The sequence below is a fragment of the Oreochromis niloticus genome, linkage group LG23, assembly GCF_001858045.2.
Source record: "Oreochromis niloticus isolate F11D_XX linkage group LG23, O_niloticus_UMD_NMBU, whole genome shotgun sequence".
In the NCBI taxonomy this organism is placed as follows: Eukaryota; Metazoa; Chordata; class Actinopteri; order Cichliformes; family Cichlidae; genus Oreochromis; species Oreochromis niloticus.
In genome coordinates this window covers 14,956,813-14,977,268 of record NC_031986.2, presented here as the reverse complement: position 1 = coordinate 14,977,268, position 20,456 = coordinate 14,956,813, and the positions used below count along the sequence as shown (strand labels likewise).

Below are 20,456 nucleotides of genomic sequence, written 5' to 3'. Positions count from 1 at the left end.
AAATATTTATTTCCCATAATAAGTTCAACAGGGCAGATGTACTTAAAATGAGGCTTCAGTTTTACGCAAAATAAAGGCAAATATTGCAAACTACACAAAAGGTAGCCGCTAAAGCATTTAAGTTTCAAAATAGAACAAACAAAACAGACTACTAAATTGTGAGTTCCACTTAGAAACAAAATATTAATTCTAAAAATAAATCTTAGTTTATTTTACAGAAAAAGAGACAAAATTGACCAACTTATATAATATTGCTTTGGAAGCGCTGTCTGAGAGAAATGTTTGTGTCCAGGGAGTTGGTAACGAGGATCCATTACCTTAATTAGCTGCTTGAATCCTTCATTTTCGACCGTGTTTATTGGTAGCATGTCCCTTAGCAAGAAAGTAAGCTATGGCATTCGTTATGTTGCTATGGCTCTTACCTTTTTTGTCATATGGTAAGACGCTGGCAAAAGCCAACTCAATTGACTGTTGCTGCTTCACAGGGATTCTCCTGGTTGTTTTCGATGACGAATTAGCGCTTTCAGTCAGAGATTGAGGTTTTTGTCTGAGGCTAACAACATTATTAAATTAATGCATGTAAGGTGAACTAGCCAACACCGTCGTAGTTACATGCGGCTGTCTTCTTGTTTGATAGAGTGATACCATATATGCCCTATAGCTGCAGAAAAGGCTAACATTGTTATCTTTTTACAAAAAACCCCAGCTAAACATGAGAGGTTTTAGGACAATGTTTGTGTTTTCCATTGTTTAAGCACCGGTTACAACCAAAGGAGGTATGTTGTATCAGCAGAAAAGGCTAACTTGGTTATCATTTTGCAGAAAAAAAGAGACTGCTACAAAATAAAAACATAACAGGTTTTTGGACAAAGTTTGTGTTCTCCATTCTTTAAGCACCGGTTCGAGCACCGTTCGAGCACCGTTTAAGCACCGGCACCGTTTCAAAAGTACTGGTTTGGCACCGGTATCGGATAAAACCTAAACGATACCCATCCCTACTGTTAACACCCTGGTGAAGAAAGCCCATCAAGACTCTACTGCATCAGTGGATTGAAAAACTTTAAACTTCCGCTTTTGTTGGAGGGAACTCAGGAACTTCTACACTTGTTCTATAGAGGATTCTTAGTGGGAGTACCGAGCTGCACATGATCTGACCTCATGGCTCTTAGGAGGGTGGCCCACTCAGTCAAGAGGACCATCAAGTCCAACCTTCCTGATCTGCAGCACATTCAGCGCCGTGAAAAAGTTTTTGCCCCCTTCCTGAGTTCTTATTTTTTACATATTTGTCTCACTTACATGTTTCAGATCATCAAAGATATATATCATGTCCATTAGAGCAGATATGTCCATCACTAGTTTTGAGCACAGCAGACCCATCTGCAGTTAAAACATTGCGAGAGGCAGCCAATCAGAAGAAGACCAGTCGATTTAAAGACATAGTGACCCTAAAGAGAGAGGAGCTAAAGCATCTTGGGCTGAAGGGCAGCACCAAGGCACAGCATGATACAAATGAGGTATTTTTTAACCATGAACTATGCAAAGCTACTCTAGAATTATCATGCAAAGGTACTGTAAAATCAACATCACAGCTCCAATTACAGTTTTGGAGCATTCTAAAGTTTTTCATTTGTTTATATATCAGTATGAACCCAATGGGTCAAATTCCAAGTTGTGAAAGGTTTATACAATATAATGCAGTTCTGAAACTTTTTTCAAAGATCAACTAAAATAAATCCCTGCTGAATTCATGCAGAGGAAGGAGGAGAGGTGATGAAGTTTAAGACAAGAAGTTTCATCATTTAGGGATTTTTAAAAAATGAGAGAGAGAAATGGTGGGGGTGTGTTTGAAGAAGATAAATGAAGACTGTCGAACACAGTTGCAGGTCTTCCCTTTCTCTCCAATGGACGGCTCTGGAGGTCCTCCCCTCTGCTTCCCCAACCTCAACTCCTCCTGCAGGCGGCTGCTGCGACCCACCTCCCAGGCCGCTCTTCTCTACACCCTGATGGCTTCAGTCTCACTGCTCACTGTGGTGCTCAACCTGCTCGTGGTTGTCTCCATCTCCCACTTCAAGCAGCTCCACACTCCGACCAACACCCTGCTCCTGTCCCTGGCCATGTCCGACCTGCTGGTGGGGCTGCTGGTGATGCCCATCGAGGGCCTGCGCTACATCGAGACGTGCTGGCTGCTGGGGAGGCTGATGTGTGCTCTCAGTCCTTATTTGTCTTACTGCCTCCTCTCTGTCTCTCTGGGCAGCATGGTGCTCATATCTGTAGATCGCTATATAGCCATCTGTGACCCTCTGCTCTATTCCTCAAAGATCACAGTGAACAGAGTGAAGCTTTCAGTCTGTGTCTGCTGGGCCTGCTCTCTTCTCTACAATGGCTGCATTCTCATGGAACACTTAGGGTGGCCGGACAGGTTCAGCTCCTGTCACGGGGAGTGTGTTGTGTTCATCAGCCGAACTTCAGGAACAGTAGATTTCTTTTTGTCATTTGTCGGCCCCTGTGGCGTAATGTTTGTTCTGTACATGAGGGTGTTTGTGGTTGCTGTTTCTCAGGTGCGTGCCATTCAGTCGCAGGTGGCTGTGAGAGCAGCTCCAGCTGCTAAAAAATCAGAGTTGAAGGCAGCCAGGACACTCGGGATTGTGATAGTTGTTTTTCTAATGTGCTCCTGCCCTTATTATTATCCTTCCTTTGCAGGTGACGACACTTCTATGAGCTTGCCTTATTACACCTTGCTGTTTTGGATGGTGCTGACAAACTCTTGTGTGAACCCTGTGATTTATGTACTGTTCTACCTCTGGTTTAGAAGAGCTATCAGATTCATCGTCACCCTCAGAATACTGCAGCCTCACTCCAGAGAGGTCAACATCCTGTAGGCAGCACTGAAACAAACCAGTCATTAGTCTTTTCTAAAAAATGTTCTGATGCTCCACAGAGATCCTTCACAGTGCCCTCACGATCAACCACCACGTTCACCACATTAGTGTCTGTTGGGGAAATAATACACATGCAAATACTAAGCTACAAAACATTCAAATGACTATAATCTATAGAAGTCCATCTTGATGAAGATGGAGCGATGCCTTTTTCCGCATTTTGTCACTACCAGAATACTCACATTTTTAAAAAGTGCATATTTGACTGCAAAATATAACCACAAGTTGGACAAAAATATCAGTCACATGCTGTATATGCAGTAATAGTAAATGCAAGTTTACTGTGATGCAATACAATAAATGCATGCATGATTAAACAGGCTGATCAGCGGGCCTTTTCAGATAAACTCTGTGTTTTTACCCTCTGCAGTGGCTAATGCTAATTAATTATTGTCACTGTTATTCAGCATTTCACTGGAACTTTTATGTACTTGTCCTTCCAGCTGTGTTTTTAAACAATAACTGGTCTGCAGTGGTCTTTGTCTCTGCCATGTTTCATTTAAATAACCGTGAAAACACACTCTATGTAATACACCGTCCCTTCAAAAAATGGAGGGAAAAAGCAACACTATAGTTCATTTATATAACATCACACATCCAGATTGCTACCTGCAGACTTGCAACAAAGGAAACGACTCCCTGGTGTCTGTGTGAAGCAGGCCTGTGAAACTCAGCAGCTCGACAGTGGCTCAAAAATACAGACAAATCTAAACTGGAATAATAGAGAATTACCGTCTGTGTGCCTAACTAATACGAGGCACTCTATCCCCCGTGAAAGAGAAGGTTTGTTTTTTACTGGACCCACAGTATGTGCTGTTGCATATGAATTAGTGCTGTCAAAATTAACGCAAATTAATCTGCCATCATGGTTAACACAATTCAAATTTTTAAGCAATTAACGCATCTCGAGTGCAAAATGACTCAAAATCACTGCAATTTTTTTGTCAATGCATTTCGGGCAGTTTGTCCAAGTAGAGTTACCGTCGCACATGCGCAAATGGGCAGTTGATCTGGTAGTGACGGGCAGCTGAACCAATCAACTCAATATGGAAGATGATAAATGCACATTGGCCCTCTCGATGGGAAATTTGAGTATTAAAAAAATAACAAGACGGAACAGTCGACCAACATAAAGTATTATGCACAATGTGCAAGAAGGAATTTTCTTATCACCGAAGTACTTCCAGCTTAAAATTTCACATTGACGTGAAGCATACGTTAGTCTGGGATGCTGCTAGGACTTTGGCTAACATGTCACCCAACTTGCGACAAACCACTCACGGAGCATCGGGGACTCAGTAAGTCTACCTCGGAAACACTGACTTACACAATTTGCAAGTGGATTGCAACAAACTGCAGACCTATTAATATCGTTAAGAACACCCGCTTTACATAGCTTTGATTCCTTGTTTCAAGGACTTGAAGTGCCTCTCCTAAGAGTTTTTTGTCAACATGAATGTGCAAGATGTTCAATAAACATGTTAAGTGCGTATATTTTCCCCTTTTTTTCCGAGTCTATTTGCTCATGCAAAATGAAATGTGATTAAAATAGAATAAAAATTAATGGTATTTAAATGTGATTAATCAAAATTAATCCACTGTAACCCTGTGATGAATCAGATTAAACATTTTAATTGTTTGATAGCACTAATATATATTATATATTAGTGTATACTTACCTATTAGTATATAGGGTTTTTTGTTGTTGTTGTTGTTTTTTAAAAGTTGTATTTCACAGGAGAGAACCTGTGCTAAAAGATTGAAGAAAACTATTCAAATTCTCACAATGCACAATGCATCTGACCCCTATGGTGCCTCCTGCAGGTGGTGGGCCTGCAGGAAGATGGGCCCATGTCCCTTTTTTGGGCTGTGCCTGGCCGGGCCCCATGGACTAAGGCCCAGCCACCAGACGCTCTCCCTCGGGCACCCTCCCCGGGCCTGGCTTCATGGCGGGGCCCCGGTAACCCTATCCTGGGCAGGGTGAACTGTTCCCCCGATGGTCTTGTCATAGGGGTGTTCTGAATCGCTCTTTGCCTGGTCCCTCACCCAGGACCAATTTGCCATGGTCTCCCATGGCAAATCCCTACCAGGGAGCAAAAGCCCCCAGACAACATAGCCCCTGGGATCCCTGGGAGACACAAACCCCTCCACCATGATAAGGTAGCGATTTGTGGAGGGATCATCTGCACTCTTATCCAGGAAGTAGGCCAGCAGGCAGTGCATGGTGGCAAATAACAACACGTTCTCCTGCCTCTCCAGCTCCATGATGACTGGCTCCACCCGCTGCACGAGGTCCTGGTAGGACTCTCCAGCAGGGTAGTGGTAATAATATTTATCTTCATTTCATAGTGGAGACTCCTCAGGGAATTTCTCCTTCACTTCCTCACACGTCATCTCATCACAGATTCCTGCATCAATCTCATTAAGAGCCTTCCACTGCTCGTACGGGACTCCGAGGTGCTCGGCAGTCTGGATACACAGCTGGCTCGTCCAGACCTTCAGGTCCTTCAGCTGCTGCTCCACCACAAATCAAGCCAGGGTGGGTGAGAACTGCTTGCCATGAGGTGAGAGGCCAGTGTCACCCCCCAGCCTTCCCTTCAGATTGTCTGTGCTCTCCCCGTGCCGACACAAGTAGATGGTTCAGGGCTGGACGTGGATCTTCATCAGGTAGTAAACAATCTTGCTCTGAATGTGATCCTGGTTGCGGTTGACGAGAAAACGGCGACCCACATCAATTACCTTGATGAAGGAGAGATTCCTGTCATATCGATCGGGGTCCAGAGGCTGGTAGCTCTTTTTGTAGCATTCAATTCTTTTGAATGCTACAGGCGCATTCAATTCTTTTCTGGAAATCCAGCATGGCTTCAGTGGCGCTGTCACTTGGTGTTCGCTCGCTTTGTGGTAGAGTATCACTTCCTGTTCCTGCTCAAACACAGTGGTGTTTCTGAGTAGCTTTTCTGCTTAGCAATTTAATTTAAATCTTTTGATACATCCCTTTTTCATAGTATAATCTTAACGTGCTTCATCTGAATCACCCTTTCTGTGTACTCACTACCTAATTTATAGCCAAAGTATTCACTCACTGTCTCTGTACTGTTTCGCTAGCTTAGCTCGTAGCCGACTCGTTAGCACCATGGCTACTTCACCTGTCCCTCCTGCACTTTCCTGCTCATTGTGTCAGATGTTTAGTTACTCCTCGGCCTCCTTTAGCAGTAATGATACCTGTAACAAATGTAGCATATTTGCAGCTCTGGAGGCCAGGATTACTGAATTGGAGACTCGGCTTCGCACCCTTCATTCACCCGTAGCTAGCCAGGCCCCTGTAGCTGGTGCAGCCGAAGATAGCATAGGCCCCGCTAGCTGTTCCCCGGCAGACCCCAAGCAGCTGGGGAAAGAGGGCGGCTGGGTGACGGTGAGGAGGAAGCATAGTCTTAAACTGAAGCCCCAGGTACACCACCAACCTGTTCATGTGTCTAACCGTTTTTCCCCACTCGGCGACACACCCGCCGGGGGTCAAACTCTGGTAATTGGTGATTCTGTTCTCAGACATGTGAAGCTAGAGACACCGGCAACCATAGTCAATTGTCTTCCAGGGGCCAGAGCAGGCGACATTGAAGGAAATTTAAAACTGCTGGCTAAGGGTAAACGTAAATACAGTAAGATCATAATTCACGTCGGCAGTAATGACACCCGGTTACGCCAATCGGAGGTCACTAAAATCAATATTGAATCGGTGTGTAACTTTGCCAAAACAATGTCGGACTCTGTAGTTTTCTCTGGTCCCCTCCCCAATCAGACCAGGAGTGACATGTTTAGCCGCATGTTCTCCTTAAATTGCTGGCTGTCTGAGTGGTGTCCCAGAAACGATGTGGGCTTCATAGATAATAGGCAAACCTTCTGGAGGAAACCTGGTCTTGTTAGGAGAGACGGCATCCATCCCACTTTGGATGGAGCAGCTCTCATTTCTAGAAATATGGACAAATTTATTAAACCCCCCAAAATATCACTATCCAGAGTTGGGACCAGGAAGCAGAGTTGCAGTCTTACACACCTCTCTGCAGCTTCTCTCCTCCTGCTACCCCCCCAAAAACCCATCTCCATTGAGACTGTGTCAGCTCCCAAAAAGACAAAAAACAAACCAAAAACCAGCAATAAACAACTTAAACATAAAAAATCACAAAGAAAGAACAATACAGTATCCACATCTGAACCAAAGAGTAAAACAGTGAAATGTGGATTATTAAATATTAGGTCTCTCTCCTCCAAGTCTCTGTTAGTACATGACTTAATAATTGATCAACAAATCGATTTACTCTGCCTTACAGAAACCTGGTTGCAGCAGGATGAGTATGTTAGTTTAAATGAATCAACACCCCCGAGTCATTCTAACTACCAGAAATCTCGAAGCACAGGCCGAGGGGGCGGTGTGGCAGCAATTTTTCACACCAGCCTATTAATTAACGAAAGACCAAGACAGACTTTTAATTCATTTGAAAGCCTGATGCTTAGCCTCGTCCACCCCAGCTGTAAAACTCAGAAACCAGTCTTACTTGTTATCATCTATCGTCCACCTGGGCCTTACACAAAGTTTCTCTCTGATTTCTCAGACTTTTTATCTGATTTAGTGCTCAGCTCAGATAAAATAATTATTGTGGGTGATTTTAACATCCATGTAGATGCTAAAAATGACAGCCTCAACATCGCATTTAATCTGTTATTAGACTCAATTGGCTTCTCTCAAAATGTAAAAGAACCCACCCACCACTTTAATCACACTCTAGATCTTGTTTTAACGTATGGCATAGAAACTGAACATTTAACAGTGTTTCCTGAAAACCCTCTGCTGTCTGATCATTTCCTGATAACATTTACATTTACAATAATTGATTACACAGCAGTGGAGAGTAGACTTTATCAAAGTAGATGTCTTTCCAAAAGTGCTGTAACTAAGTTTAAGAATATAATCCACCCACTGTTATCATCTTCAATGCCCTGTACCAACATAGAGCAGAGCAGCTATCTGAACGCTACTCCAACAGAGGTCGATTATCTTGTTAATAATTTTACCTCCTCACTACGTACGACTCTGGATACTGTAGCTCCTGTGAAAACTAAGGCCTCAAATCCAAAGTCCCTGACTCCGTGGTATAATTCTCAAACACGTTGCCTAAAGCAGATAACTCGTAAGCTGGAGAGGAAATGGCGTGTCACAAATTTAGAGGATCATCATTTAGCCTGGAGAAATAGTTTGCTGCTTTATAAGAAAGCCCTCCGCAAAGCCAGAACATCTTACTATTCGTCACTGATTGAAGAAAATAAGAACAACCCCAGGTTTCTCTTCAGCACTGTAGCCAGGCTGACAAAAAGTCAGAGCTCTACTGAGCCAACAATCCCTTTAACGTTAACTAGTAATGACTTCATGAACTTCTTCACAAATAAAATTTTTATCATTAGAGAAAAAATTACCAATAATCATCCCACAGATGTAATATTATCTACAGCTACTTTTAGTACCATCGATGTTAAGTTAGACTCTTTTTCTCCAATTGATCTTTCTGAGTTAACTTCAATAATTAATTCCTCCAAACCATCAACGTGTCTTTTAGACCCCATTCCTACAAAACTGCTCAAAGAAGTCCTGCCATTAATTAATGCTTCAATCTTAAATATGATCAACCTATCTCTAATAATCGGCTATGTACCACAGGCCTTCAAGGTGGCTGTAGTTAAACCTTTACTTAAAAAGCCATCTCTAGACCCAGCTGTCTTAGCTAATTATAGGCCAATCTCCAACCTTCCTTTCATATCAAAAATCCTTGAAAGAGTAGTTGTCAAACAGCTAACTGATCATCTGCAGAGGAATGGCTTATTTGAAGAGTTTCAGTCAGGTTTCAGAGCTCAGCACAGCACAGAAACAGCTTTAGTGAAGGTTACAAATGATCTTCTTATGGCCTCTGACAGTGGACTCATCTCTGTGCTTGTCCTGCTAGACCTCAGTGCTGCGTTTGATACTGTTGACCATAATATCCTATTAGAGCGATTAGAACATGCTGTAGGTATTACAGGTACTGCACTGCAGTGGTTTGTATCATATCTATCTAATAGACTCCAATTTGTACATGTAAATGGAGAGTCCTCTTCACACACTAAGGTCAATTATGGAGTTCCACAGGGTTCAGTGCTAGGACCAATTCTATTTACATTATACATGCTTCCCTTAGGCAGCATCATTAGAAGACATAGCATAAATTTTCACTGCTATGCAGATGACACGCAGCTCTATCTATCCATGAAGCCAGGTATCACAGACCAATTAGTTAAACTGCAGGAATGTCTTAAAGACATAAAGACCTGGATGGCCGCTAACTTTCTGCTTCTTAATTCAGATAAAACTGAGGTTATTGTACTCGGCCCTGAAAATCTTAGAAATATGGTATCTAAGCAGATTCTTACTCTGGATGGCATTACCTCGGCCTCCAGTAATGCTGTGAGGAACCTTGGAGTCATTTTTGACCAGGACATGTCCTTCAACGCACATATTAAACAAATATGTAAGACTGCTTTCTTCCATTTGCGCAACATCTCTAAAATTAGAAATATCCTGTCTCAGAGTGATGCTGAAAAACTAGTTCATGCATTTATTACTTCCAGGCTGGACTACTGTAATTCTTTATTATCAGGATGTCCTAAAAACTCACTGAAAAGCCTTCAGCTAATCCAAAATGCTGCAGCAAGGGTACTGACAGGGACTAGAAAGAGAGAGCATATTTCTCCTGTTTTGGCTTCCCTTCATTGGCTTCCTGTTAAATCCAGAATTGAATTCAAAATCCTGCTCCTCACATACAAGGTCTTAAATAATCAGGCCCCATCTTATCTTAATGACCTTGTAGTACCATATCACCCTATTAGAGCACTTCGCTCTTGCACTGCAGGCCTACTTGTTGTTCCTAGAGTATTTAAAAGTAGAATGGGAGGCAGAGCCTTCAGTTTTCAGGCCCCTCTTCTGTGGAACCAACTTCCAGTTTGGATTCGGGAGACAGACACTATCTCTACTTTCAAGATTAGGCTTAAAACTTTCCTTTTTGCTAAAGCATATAGTTAGGGCTGGACCAGGTGACCCTGAATCCTCCCTTAGTTATGCTGCAATAGACGTAGGCTGCCGGGGATTCCCATGATGCATTGAGTTTTTCCCTTCCAGTCACCTTTCTCACTCACTATGTGCTAATAGACCTCTCTGCATCGAATCATATCTGTTATTAATCTCTGTCTCTCTTCCACAGCATGTCTTTCATCCTGTTTTCCTTCTTTCACCCCAACCGGTCGCAGCAGATGGCCGCCCCTCCCTGAGCCTGGTTTCTTCCTGTTAAAAGGGAGTTTTTCCTTCCCACTGTCGCCAAAGTGCTTGCTCATAGGGGGTCATATGATTGTTGGGTTTTTCTCTGTATTTATTATTGTGCTATCTACTGTACAATATAAAGCGCCTTGAGGTGACTTTTGTTGTGATTTGGCGCTATATAAATAAAATTGAATTGAATTGAATTGAGTCTTGTTGCAGTCCCGGTATTCCTCCTGGAGAGGGGCTGGACTCTGTCTCAGTCTGGAGTTGCCCCTGGTGAGAGGCAGCGGGCTCGGGTGGGTATCTTGGTATCCCCTCGGCTTGCTGCCGGTATGTTGGGGTTTCTCCCAGTGGACGAGAGGGTTTGTTCCCTTCACCTCCGGGTCAGGCAACGGGTCTTGACCGTCATCTGCGTTTATGCGCCAAGTGGCGGTTCAGAGTACCCTGCCTTCTTGGAGTCCCTGGGTGGGGTATTGGAGGGTGCTCCTCCTGGGGACTCCGTTGTCCTACTGGGAGACTTCAGTGCTCACATGGGCAATGAAAGCGACACCTGGAGGGGTGTGATTGGGAAGAACAGAGCTTCAACAGCATTGGAGACTGGGGACATTGAGCCCGAATGGACCATGTTCAGCATCCCCATTGCCGAAGATGCTGTGCTGAGCTGCGGTTGCAAGGTAGTTGGTGCAGGGATTACCACTGTCGTGGTGGTAATCCCCGAACCCAATGGTGGACACCAGAGGTGTCACTGAGGCAGTTAAACAACTCCTTGGTGGCAGAGCCCATGGAGTGGATGAGGTCCACCCCGAGTTCCTGAAGGTTCTGGATGTTGTGGGGCTGTCTTGGTTGACACGCCTGTACAATGTTGCTTGGAGATCAGGGGTAGTACCCCTGGATTGGCAGACCGGGGTGGTGGTTCCCATCTTTAAGAAAGGGGACGGGAGGTTGTGTTCCAATTACAGGCAAATCACACTCCTCAGCCTCCCTGGGAAAGTCTATGCCAGGGTGCTGGAGAGGAGAGTCCGTCCGTTAGTCGAACCTTGGATACAGGAAGAATTATTCCTGTTTTTTTTCCTGGTCGTGGAACACTGGATAGGCTCTTCATCCTCTCAAGGATACTTGAGGGTGCAAGGGAGTTTGCCCAACCAGTCTACATGTGTTTCTCTGACTTGGAGAAGGCATTCGACCATGTCCCTCGGGGGATCCTGTGGGGGGTGCTCCAGGAGTATGGGGTGTCTGACCCATTGGTACGGGCCATTCAGTCCTTATACAACCGTTGCAAGAGCTTCGTCCGGATAGCCGGCAATAAGTCGGACTCATTCCTGGTGGGTGATGGGCTCCACCAGGGCTGCCCTTTGTCACTGATTCTGTTCATATTTTTTATGGACAGAATTCTAGGCATAGCCAAGTGGCGGAAGCCTTCCACTTGGGTGGTTTCAGGATCTCATCTCTGTTTTTTGCGTATGATGTGATTCTGTTGGCTTCATCGGGTAATGGCCTCCAGCTCGCCTTGGAACAGTTCGCAGCTGAGTGTGAAGCGGTGCGAATGAGAATCAGCACCTCCAAATCGGAGGCAATGGACCTCAGCCACAAAAGGGTGGAGTGCCCACTCCGGGTCAGGGACGAGTTCCTGCCGCAAGTGGAGGAGTTTAACTATCTCGGGGTCTTGTTCACGAGTGATGGGAGAAGGGAGCAAGAGATCGATACACAGATTGGTGCGGCGGCTGCAGTGATGCAGCTGATTATCGCTGACTTCTTAATTAACACCCTCCACCTCCACTCTCCAACTCAGGCTGCTCTCCAGCCCGGCCAGCTGGCGGATCCTCAGCCTGACACGCCGGCCCCGGCATTGTCAAGGAAGTGACGCTCGCGCCGCCGGGGCTCCTCACCGCAGCCGGATTCCCGGACTTTCCAACTGCCGACTGTGGTGAGTAATAATTTTTAATAATTAATAATTTTCCTCCACCCACTCTGTATTTTTGTTTGTTAACAGAAGACTGTGAGACTGCAAACACTAAAGTAGCCACCTATGGCAGCCTCCACTCTGCTACCCACTCCAGCAGCCCTGGATGCTGTGGTGAGTAAAATTGGCTCTGCTAATTTTGCAAATTCCCTCCCTGTGACTATTAAAATGAAGGAGGAAGAAAGGAAGAAAACAGATGAGGAGGAAAGGATAAGAGTAGAGGCAAAGAAGAAGAGGCTTGCAGAGGTGGAGAGGGCTAAGATGGAAAAGAGAAGGCAGGAAGGGCAAGTACTGGCTGAGGAGAAGAGAACTCAGCCGGCAACACTGCCGCTTCCATCCTCTGCTGAATGCTCAGAGAAGCTCACTCTGCCAGCAGAGGACTGCGGGGCGCGACCGGTGCTGGAACAGAATGTCTGCTCTGCACAGCCCCAGCCGCAGCATCATGAGCTGGCTGTGTGCCCTGTACAGTCACAGTCAGTATTCCCTTGGCCAGAGGTCTCCATACCTGCTGGTCACGCATCTGTCTTCGCTGGAGGGTCCGAGGGGCCGCTTCAGCCGTCACCAGCTTCACCGTTTGCAGCTGTTACACTGCCATCGTCTCACCTGCCCGCAGCTGCTACACCGCCATCATCTCATCTGTCTGCACCTGCCACACCACTCTTGGCTTCACCATCTGCCGAGGTGTTGGAGGTCGCAATTCCACCACCATCACAAACGCTCGTAGCAGCGCCGCGGCCACCGCCAGGACCCACTCAGTCGAAGCAGGAGGTCAGCGTGCTGGAGGGGCTCGTGCTGCCCGAGCAGGTCAGCGAGCCGGAGGGGCCCGTGCTGCCCGTGCAGGAGGTCAGCGAGCCGGAGGGATCTGGATGGCCTACACGCCCACATCCACGTACAGCATGGTCTGCACATTACGGATCGCCTGTCAGGCTGCGGCGGCGGCACTCACTGGAACCACAACACCCCCGCCACTGGACTCTGCTTCGCCGCCAGTGGACTCATGGCAGGCCCCTGGAGCTGCAACGCCGCCACCACTGGACCGGTAGCAGGCCACCGGAGCTGCAACGCCGCCGCCATTGGACCCGTGGCCGGCCGCTGGATCCATGTTACTGCGGCTATTGGACCCGTGGCAGGCCGCCTGAATTTTGTTTTAGGGACTAATGTGACACTGCTGCTGGAGGCACGGTCGGACTTTGGGAATGTTTGAAGTGGGGCTTCCTTTTTGCTGGTAGATTTTGTTTTGCGTCTGGGTGACCCAGGACCCGTAAGAAGTTGTGTACATGTGTGTTTTATGGTGCTGCTGCCTCCTGTTTCCATGGTGGTGTATCTTGGTGGGTGTGTGTGGATGTGTCTGCCTGGAGCCTGGCCACACCTGCGAAGGAGAATTACACACACCTGCAGCTGATCAGGCTCGTCGGGGGAGCTACATAGGAGTGTAGCTGAGAGCTCCTCGAAGCTGGATCATACGCGTGACTACCCGTCAGTTTCCCAGCTATAGTTAGTGTGACTTTACCGCGACCGTGGGATTGTACTAACGGCTGCCTCTGTTGTTTTCCCCAGGAGGAGAGTGGAGCAAGTACAAGGGAGTGGAGACGTGGAGCACGGGGGAATGGACACTGCACGGGAGTCGGGAGCGCACAGGGGATTATTGTTGGATTGTTGTCACTCACTGTGAATAAAACGCACTGCATTCATCTCTAGAATCCAGCGTTTGAGTCCTCCATCCCCACATTCCCCATGGGTTGCCCTGGCAAACCGTGACAGTTAATTTTTTAAAATCTATTGACAGCACTAATATGAATGCATTTCACGGTGGGCTCCTTTTCCTTTGTGTGTACTGCAGCTGAAATGAACTAAAGTAAAATCTAAGTTCAAAATTCCTTCTATAAAACAGAATAAGTCACTACATTAATACACGTTTGCCTGCTGGTATGTGGCAAACTTTGCACCAAAATCCACAGAAAAAGCTGCTGCTTACATCTCTCAGGACATGAAATGGTCCTATTCTGTTAACACCCTGGTGAAGAAAGCCCATCAAGACTCTACTGCATCAGTGGATTGAAAGACTTTAAACTTCTGCTTGTGTTGGAGGGAACTCAGGAACTTCTACACTTGCTCTATAGAGGATTCTTAGTGGGAGTACTAAGCTGCACATGATCTGACCTCTTGGCTCTTAGGAGGGTGTTCCACTCAGTCAAGAGGACCATCAAGTCCAACCTTCCTGATCTGCAGCACATTCAGTGCTGTGAAGAAGTTTTTGCATATTTGTCACACTTACATGTTTCAGATCATCAAAGATTTATATCATGTCCATTAGAGCAGATGTTTCATTCTCTAGCTTTAAGCCCAGCAGACCCATCTGCATGGCCCAGCATGATACAAACAAGGTATTTTTTTAACCGTCAACTATGCAGAGCTACTCTGCAATAATCATGCAAAGCTAGTGTAAAATCAACATCACAGCTCAAATTACAGTTTTGGAGCATTCTAGTGTTTTTCATTAGTATATCAGTATAAGCCCAAGTCAAAGTCCAAGTCAAAGTCCAAGTTGTGAAAGGCTTCGGGAGTACAACATACTACAGTTGTGAAACTTTTTCAAGGCTCAGCTAAAATAAATCCCTGCTGAATTTATACAGAGGAAGAAGGAGAGGTGATGAAGTTTAAGACAAGAAGTTTCATCATTCATAGGATGTTTAAGAAAAAGGTGGGCGTGTGTTTGAAGAAGATAAATGAAGACTCTCAAGCATAGTTGCAGGTCTTCCCTTTCTCCACGATGGACGGCTCTGGAGGTCCTCCCCTCTGCTTCCCCAACCTCAACTCCTCCTGCAGGCGGCTGCTGCGACCCACCTCCCAGGCCGCTCTTCTCTACACCCTGCTGGCTTCAGTCTCACTGCTCACTGTGGTGCTCAACCTGCTCGTGGTCATCTCCATCTCCCACTTCAAGCAGCTCCACACCCCGACCAATGCCCTGCTCCTGTCCCTGGCCGTGTCCGACCTGCTTTTGGGGTTGCTGGTGATGCCCATTGAGGGCCTGCGCTACATCGAGACGTGCTGGCTGCTGGGGAGGCTGATGTGTGCTCTCAGTCCTTATTTGTCTTACTGCTTCCTCTCTTTTTCTCTGGACAGCATGGTGCTCATATCTGTAGATCGCTATATAGCCATCTGTGACCCTCTGCTCTATTCCTCAAAGATCACAGTGAACAGAGTGAAGCTTTCAGTCTGTTTCTGCTGGGTCTGCTCTCTTCTCTACAATGGCTGCATTCTCATGGAACACTTAGGGTCGCCGGACAGGTTCAGCTCCTGTCACGGGGAGTGTGTTGTGTTCATCAGCTACACTTCAGGCACAGTAGATCTCTTTTTGTCATTTGTTGCCCCCTTTGCTGTAATGTTTGTTCTGTACATGAGGGTGTTTGTGGTTGCTGTTTCTCAGGTGCGTGCCATTCAGTCACAGGTGGCTGTGAGAGCAGCTCCAGCTGCTAAAACATCAGAGTTGAAGGCAGCCAGGACACTCGGGATTTTGATAGCTGTGTTTCTAATGTGCTTCTGCCCTTATTATTATCCTTCCTTTACAGGTGATGACACCTCTACAAGCTTGCCTTATTACGCTGTGCTGTTTTGGATCATGCTAATAAATGCTTGTGTGAACCCTGTGATTTATGTTCTGTTTTACCCCTGGTTTAGAAGAGCTATCAGATTCATCGTCACCCTCAGAATACTGCAGCCTCACTCCAGAGAGGTCAAGATCCTGTAGGCAGCGCAATACAACTTAATCATTTTTCAACTTTCATGATAAATTTTCACCTTTAAATGTGGGTGTACATCTGCCCAGCATCACCTTTTGTTCAGTACATAATGAGCAGCAGCGCAGACCCGCGCAGGTAGTGCCCCTGTATGCAGATCTCCTGTGCACCTGAAAATTGCAGGAATTAAACGCATGCACTGACCTTTAATATAACTCCTCATAAATATGTGCTAAGTTGCAATAAAAGAGGTTAGTCAGTTTGCTTCCTGTTAATGGCTTTTTTTCTTCATAATCTCTGTGAAGGTATTAAAGTCTGCTTATTTGTTGTCATTTATTGTCACACAGTCTGACTGTAAAGGGCTCTTTCAGACTTTACTTTGCTGAATCAAAAACATTGTCATTGTATGAGAAATACCTGCAGCCGTCTTACTCTTTCAATCTGAAAATCTTTCAGTATGTTAAATATGATGTCTAACAAACCACATTTATCCTTAAAATAAAAATAGAAATACCTAAACTCGTATCACACTGTACTTTCTCAACAATCCATACAACCTGCACACAGCAACAAACTAACTCATACCACGATACTTCCAGCACATGTCTGAGTGCTAACTATCAACATAAGCGAGTATTTAGAGGTTAAAGGTGGACAGCTGCATAGTAAACACATGGAACAGATTTTCTTATCAATGTGATGATTTGGCTTTTTATTGGAGTTTCTTTGCACTTCTTATTTAGACAATATTATTATCATTATTATTATCATTATTATTATTATTATTAACAATAATAATAATACTATGTGGATCAATGTTAATATGTGAAATCTATTCTACTAAGAAGGTTTCTGGGTTTTTTGATATAGCTTCTTGAACAAATGAAAAAAGTGATCAATTATAATCATTTGTGTGTATCCATCTATAAATAGGTAGAAACACACACATCTGGCACTTGTGAAAAAGCCCCCACAGAATAAATGTGATTATAATTAATCACCCTAGCAAGTTTGGTAACTGTCAAACTTGCTGAATTTGCTGAACATCTATTAATTCAGGATTATCTTTGTTTAATATAAAAAATATTAAAATGTATATTATGAGCTGAAACCTCTAAGTCTGACAAATATACACAACAACTAAGAATTCAAAAGAGGGAAAATCACAGATTTTGTTTTTTCTTTAATGCATAAATAGAAAACAAATATGGGGTTGACTGTATTACAATCCTATTATTGTGGGTCCCTGGTATTACTTGTCCTGCTGTATTATATAAATGTTGCTTTAGTCTGTTGTTAGGTAGGTAAAGTGATGACATCATACTACATATACTAGGTATATAGACACAAACGCAGAAAGGTGTTTTATTAGGTGTTATAAATGCATGAGAGTGACAAATGGTTCATTTTGGTCAGTAGGTGGTTGCTTGGCAATATGTGATATAGATAAGAACCATCAGAGGCCTAAGATGTAACTGTGTGCCAGGTTTGGCTGCTGCACTCTTGATTGTGTAGGAAGTCTCAGATGGAAATTGTTTTCACTCAGTGCATGATTGTTGGAATAATATAGGATCTAAGCGTGCAGTCTCACACTGTTCTTCAGTGAGTAGTAACTTCATATTACTAAAAACGCCATCTGACATATAGCTGGATGAAAAGCCTGAGCCCACTCTGCCGTCTTTACAGTAAATGAGAAGCTAGCCACTGGTTTGGTTAGATTAGACTCCCCAAAATGTAATAAAATGCTGTCGAAGTCACCAATTAACACAGATTAGTTCAATCTGCTCAAAAAGACGTAGTAATAGTGGCTTCAGAAGCAATAATGCTAATATTCGCTTTTGAGTCCTGGCGTACAAGTGTACTTTGAAGTGCTTCCTATATCCTGTTCATAACTGTCTTTTCAGATGGTTATGTGAAACATTAAAGGGCTTTAATGACCTCTTAGTGTTTAAAACTAAACTTCTAAGACAGTGATGAAGGTCCCTGTTAAACTTTTAGAGCATTTTTGCCTGGGGTACTTATAATGGCCTGTTAACCTACAGCTCATAAACAATTTAACTTTTAAAGCCTTTGTAAAGTACAGTTTATTTGAAAGTGTACTGTAACTGTAACAACAAGAGAGAAAACAGAGGGGGGTGAAGATGAGGTTGAAGATGATGATGTTCAGTCAGGGGAGTTACATCACTCTTGTTGGGTCCCTGTAAAAATTACAGGGTGGTGTTAGAAGAGGATAAAGGGGCAACCTGGCAAATAGTTGAACCTCTTCCCTTTGACTGCATGCACATGCATGCACCGCTCCTCCCTGATGGACGTCTCTGGAGGTCCCCCCCTCTGCTTCCCCAACCTCAACTCCTCCTGCAGGCGGCTGCTGCGACCCACCTCCCAGGCCGCTCTTCTCTACACCCTGCTGGCCTTCATCTCCCTGCTCACTGTGGTGCTCAACCTGCTTGTCGTCGTCTCCATCTCCCACTTTAGACAGCTTCACACCTCGACCAACACCCTGCTCCTGTCCCTGGCCGCGTCCGACTTGCTGGTGGGGTTGCTGGTGATGCCCATCGAGGGCCTGTACTACATCGAGACGTGCTGGCTGCTGGGGAGGCTGATGTGTGCTCTCAGTCCTTATTTGTCTTACTGCCTTATCTCTGTCTCTCTGGGCAGCATGGTGCTCATATCTGTAGATCGCTATATAGCCATCTGTGACCCTCTGCTCTATTCCTCAAAGATCACAGTGAACAGAGTGAAGCTTTCAGTCTGTGTCTGCTGGGTCTGCTCTCTTCTCTACAATGGCTGCATTCTCATGGAGCACTTAAGGTGGCCGAAGAGGTTCAGCTCCTGTCATGGGGAGTGTGTGGTGTTCATCAGCTACACTTCAGGAACAATAGATCTCTTTTTGTCATTTGTCGGCCCCTGTGCCTTAATGTTTGTTCTGTACATGAGGGTGTTTGTGGTTGCTGTCTCTCAGGTGCGAATCATTCGGTCGCAGGTGGCTGTGAGAGCAGCTCCAGCTGCTAAAAAATCAGAGATGAAGGCAGCCAGGACACTCGGGATTGTGATAGCTGTGTTTCTAATGTGCTTCTGCCCTTATTATTATCCTTCCCTTGCAGGTGTGGACACCTCTACGAGCTTGCCTTATTATGCTCTATTCTCTTGGATAATGCTGACAAACTCTTGTGTGAACCCTGTGATTTATGCTCTGTTCTACCCCTGGTTTAGAAGAGCTATCAGACTCATCGTCACCCTCAGAATACTGCAGCCTCACTCCAGAGAGGTCAACATCCTGTAGGCAGCACTGAAACAAACCAGTCATTAGTCTTTTCTAAAAAATGTTCTGATGCTCCACAGAGACCCTTCACAGTGCCCTCACGATCAAACACCATGTTCACCACATTAGTGTCTGTTGGGGAAATAATACACATGCAAATACTAAGCTACAAAACATTCAAATGACTATAATCTATAGAAGTCCATCTTGATGAAGATGGAGCGATGCCTTTTTCCACATTTTGTCACTATCAGAATACTCACATTTTTAAAAAGTGCATATTTTACTGCAAAATATAACCACAAGTTGTACAAAACTATCACATACATGAAGCCACATGCTGTATATGGAAAAATACTAAATGCAAGTTTACTGTGATGCAGTATAATAATAAATGTATGCATGATTAAACAGGCTGATCAACGGGCCTTTTCAGATAAACTCTGTGTGTTTTTACCCTCTGCAGTGGCTAATGCTGATTAATTATTGTCACTGTTATTCAGCATTTCACTGGAGCTTTTATGTACTTGTCCTTCCAGCTGTGTTTTTAAACAATAACTGATCTGCAATGGTCTTTGTCTCTGCCACGTTTCATTTAAATAACCGTGAAAACACACTCTATGTAATACACCGTCCCCTCAAGAAATGGAGGGAAAAAGCCACACTATAGTTCGTTCGTAGAACATCACACATCCAGATTGCTACCTGCAGACTTGCAACAAAAGAAAACCACTTCCTGGTGTCTGTGTGAAGCAGGTCTGTGAAACTCAGCAGCTCGACAGTGGCTCAAAAATACAGACAAATCTAAACTAGAGTAATAGAGAATTACCATCTGTGTGCCTAACTAATACAAGGCACTCTATCCCCCCGTGACAGAGAAGATAAGAATTTAATACAACAATGTTTGGTGTATGAATCAGGGGAGAGAAAAAAATTCAGATGTTGGATTTAATGGATAAATCCAGGCCAATAACAATTCTGAAAATATCAGCCCAGACCTGTGACTGACTCATTTTTTATCTGTAGGCATAAAAATGCTGAAGTGCTGCTTATTTCTCCAAGAGCAAAGAAAAAATGATTTCTCTACATGACAGATAACACAGATACAATTCCTATATAATAAACAACCCCCCCCCCCAATTTGTGTTTCACTGACCCACAGTATGTGGTGTTGCATATGAATGCATTTCACAGTGTTCACATTATTCTGTTCCTATAGCCA

General features: G+C 44.6%; 3 protein-coding genes and 1 pseudogene across 3 annotated transcripts; 3 read left to right on the top strand and 1 right to left on the bottom strand.

Moving 5' to 3' along the window:
- The first annotated feature begins 1,901 nt into the window (after positions 1-1,901).
- On the top strand, positions 1,902-2,879 carry LOC100706689 (trace amine-associated receptor 13c-like). The gene has a single exon (XM_003455991.4). The coding sequence runs from the start codon at positions 1,902-1,904 to the stop codon at positions 2,877-2,879; it is 978 nt and encodes a 325-aa protein (XP_003456039.4).
- Positions 2,880-5,072: 2,193 nt separating this feature from the next.
- On the bottom strand, positions 5,073-5,750 carry LOC100710351 (6-phosphofructo-2-kinase/fructose-2,6-bisphosphatase 3 pseudogene; annotated as a pseudogene).
- Positions 5,751-14,867: 9,117 nt separating this feature from the next.
- On the top strand, positions 14,868-16,456 carry LOC100706960 (trace amine-associated receptor 13c-like). Its single transcript, XM_003455992.5, has one exon. The coding sequence runs from the start codon at positions 15,006-15,008 to the stop codon at positions 15,981-15,983; it is 978 nt and encodes a 325-aa protein (XP_003456040.2). The 5' UTR covers positions 14,868-15,005; the 3' UTR covers positions 15,984-16,456.
- A 1,821-nt stretch (positions 16,457-18,277) lies between these two features.
- Positions 18,278-19,255, top strand: LOC109196918 (trace amine-associated receptor 13c-like). The gene has a single exon (XM_019351475.1). It carries the CDS (start codon positions 18,278-18,280, stop codon positions 19,253-19,255), a length of 978 nt encoding a protein of 325 aa, XP_019207020.1.
- Positions 19,256-20,456: the final 1,201 nt, after the last annotated feature.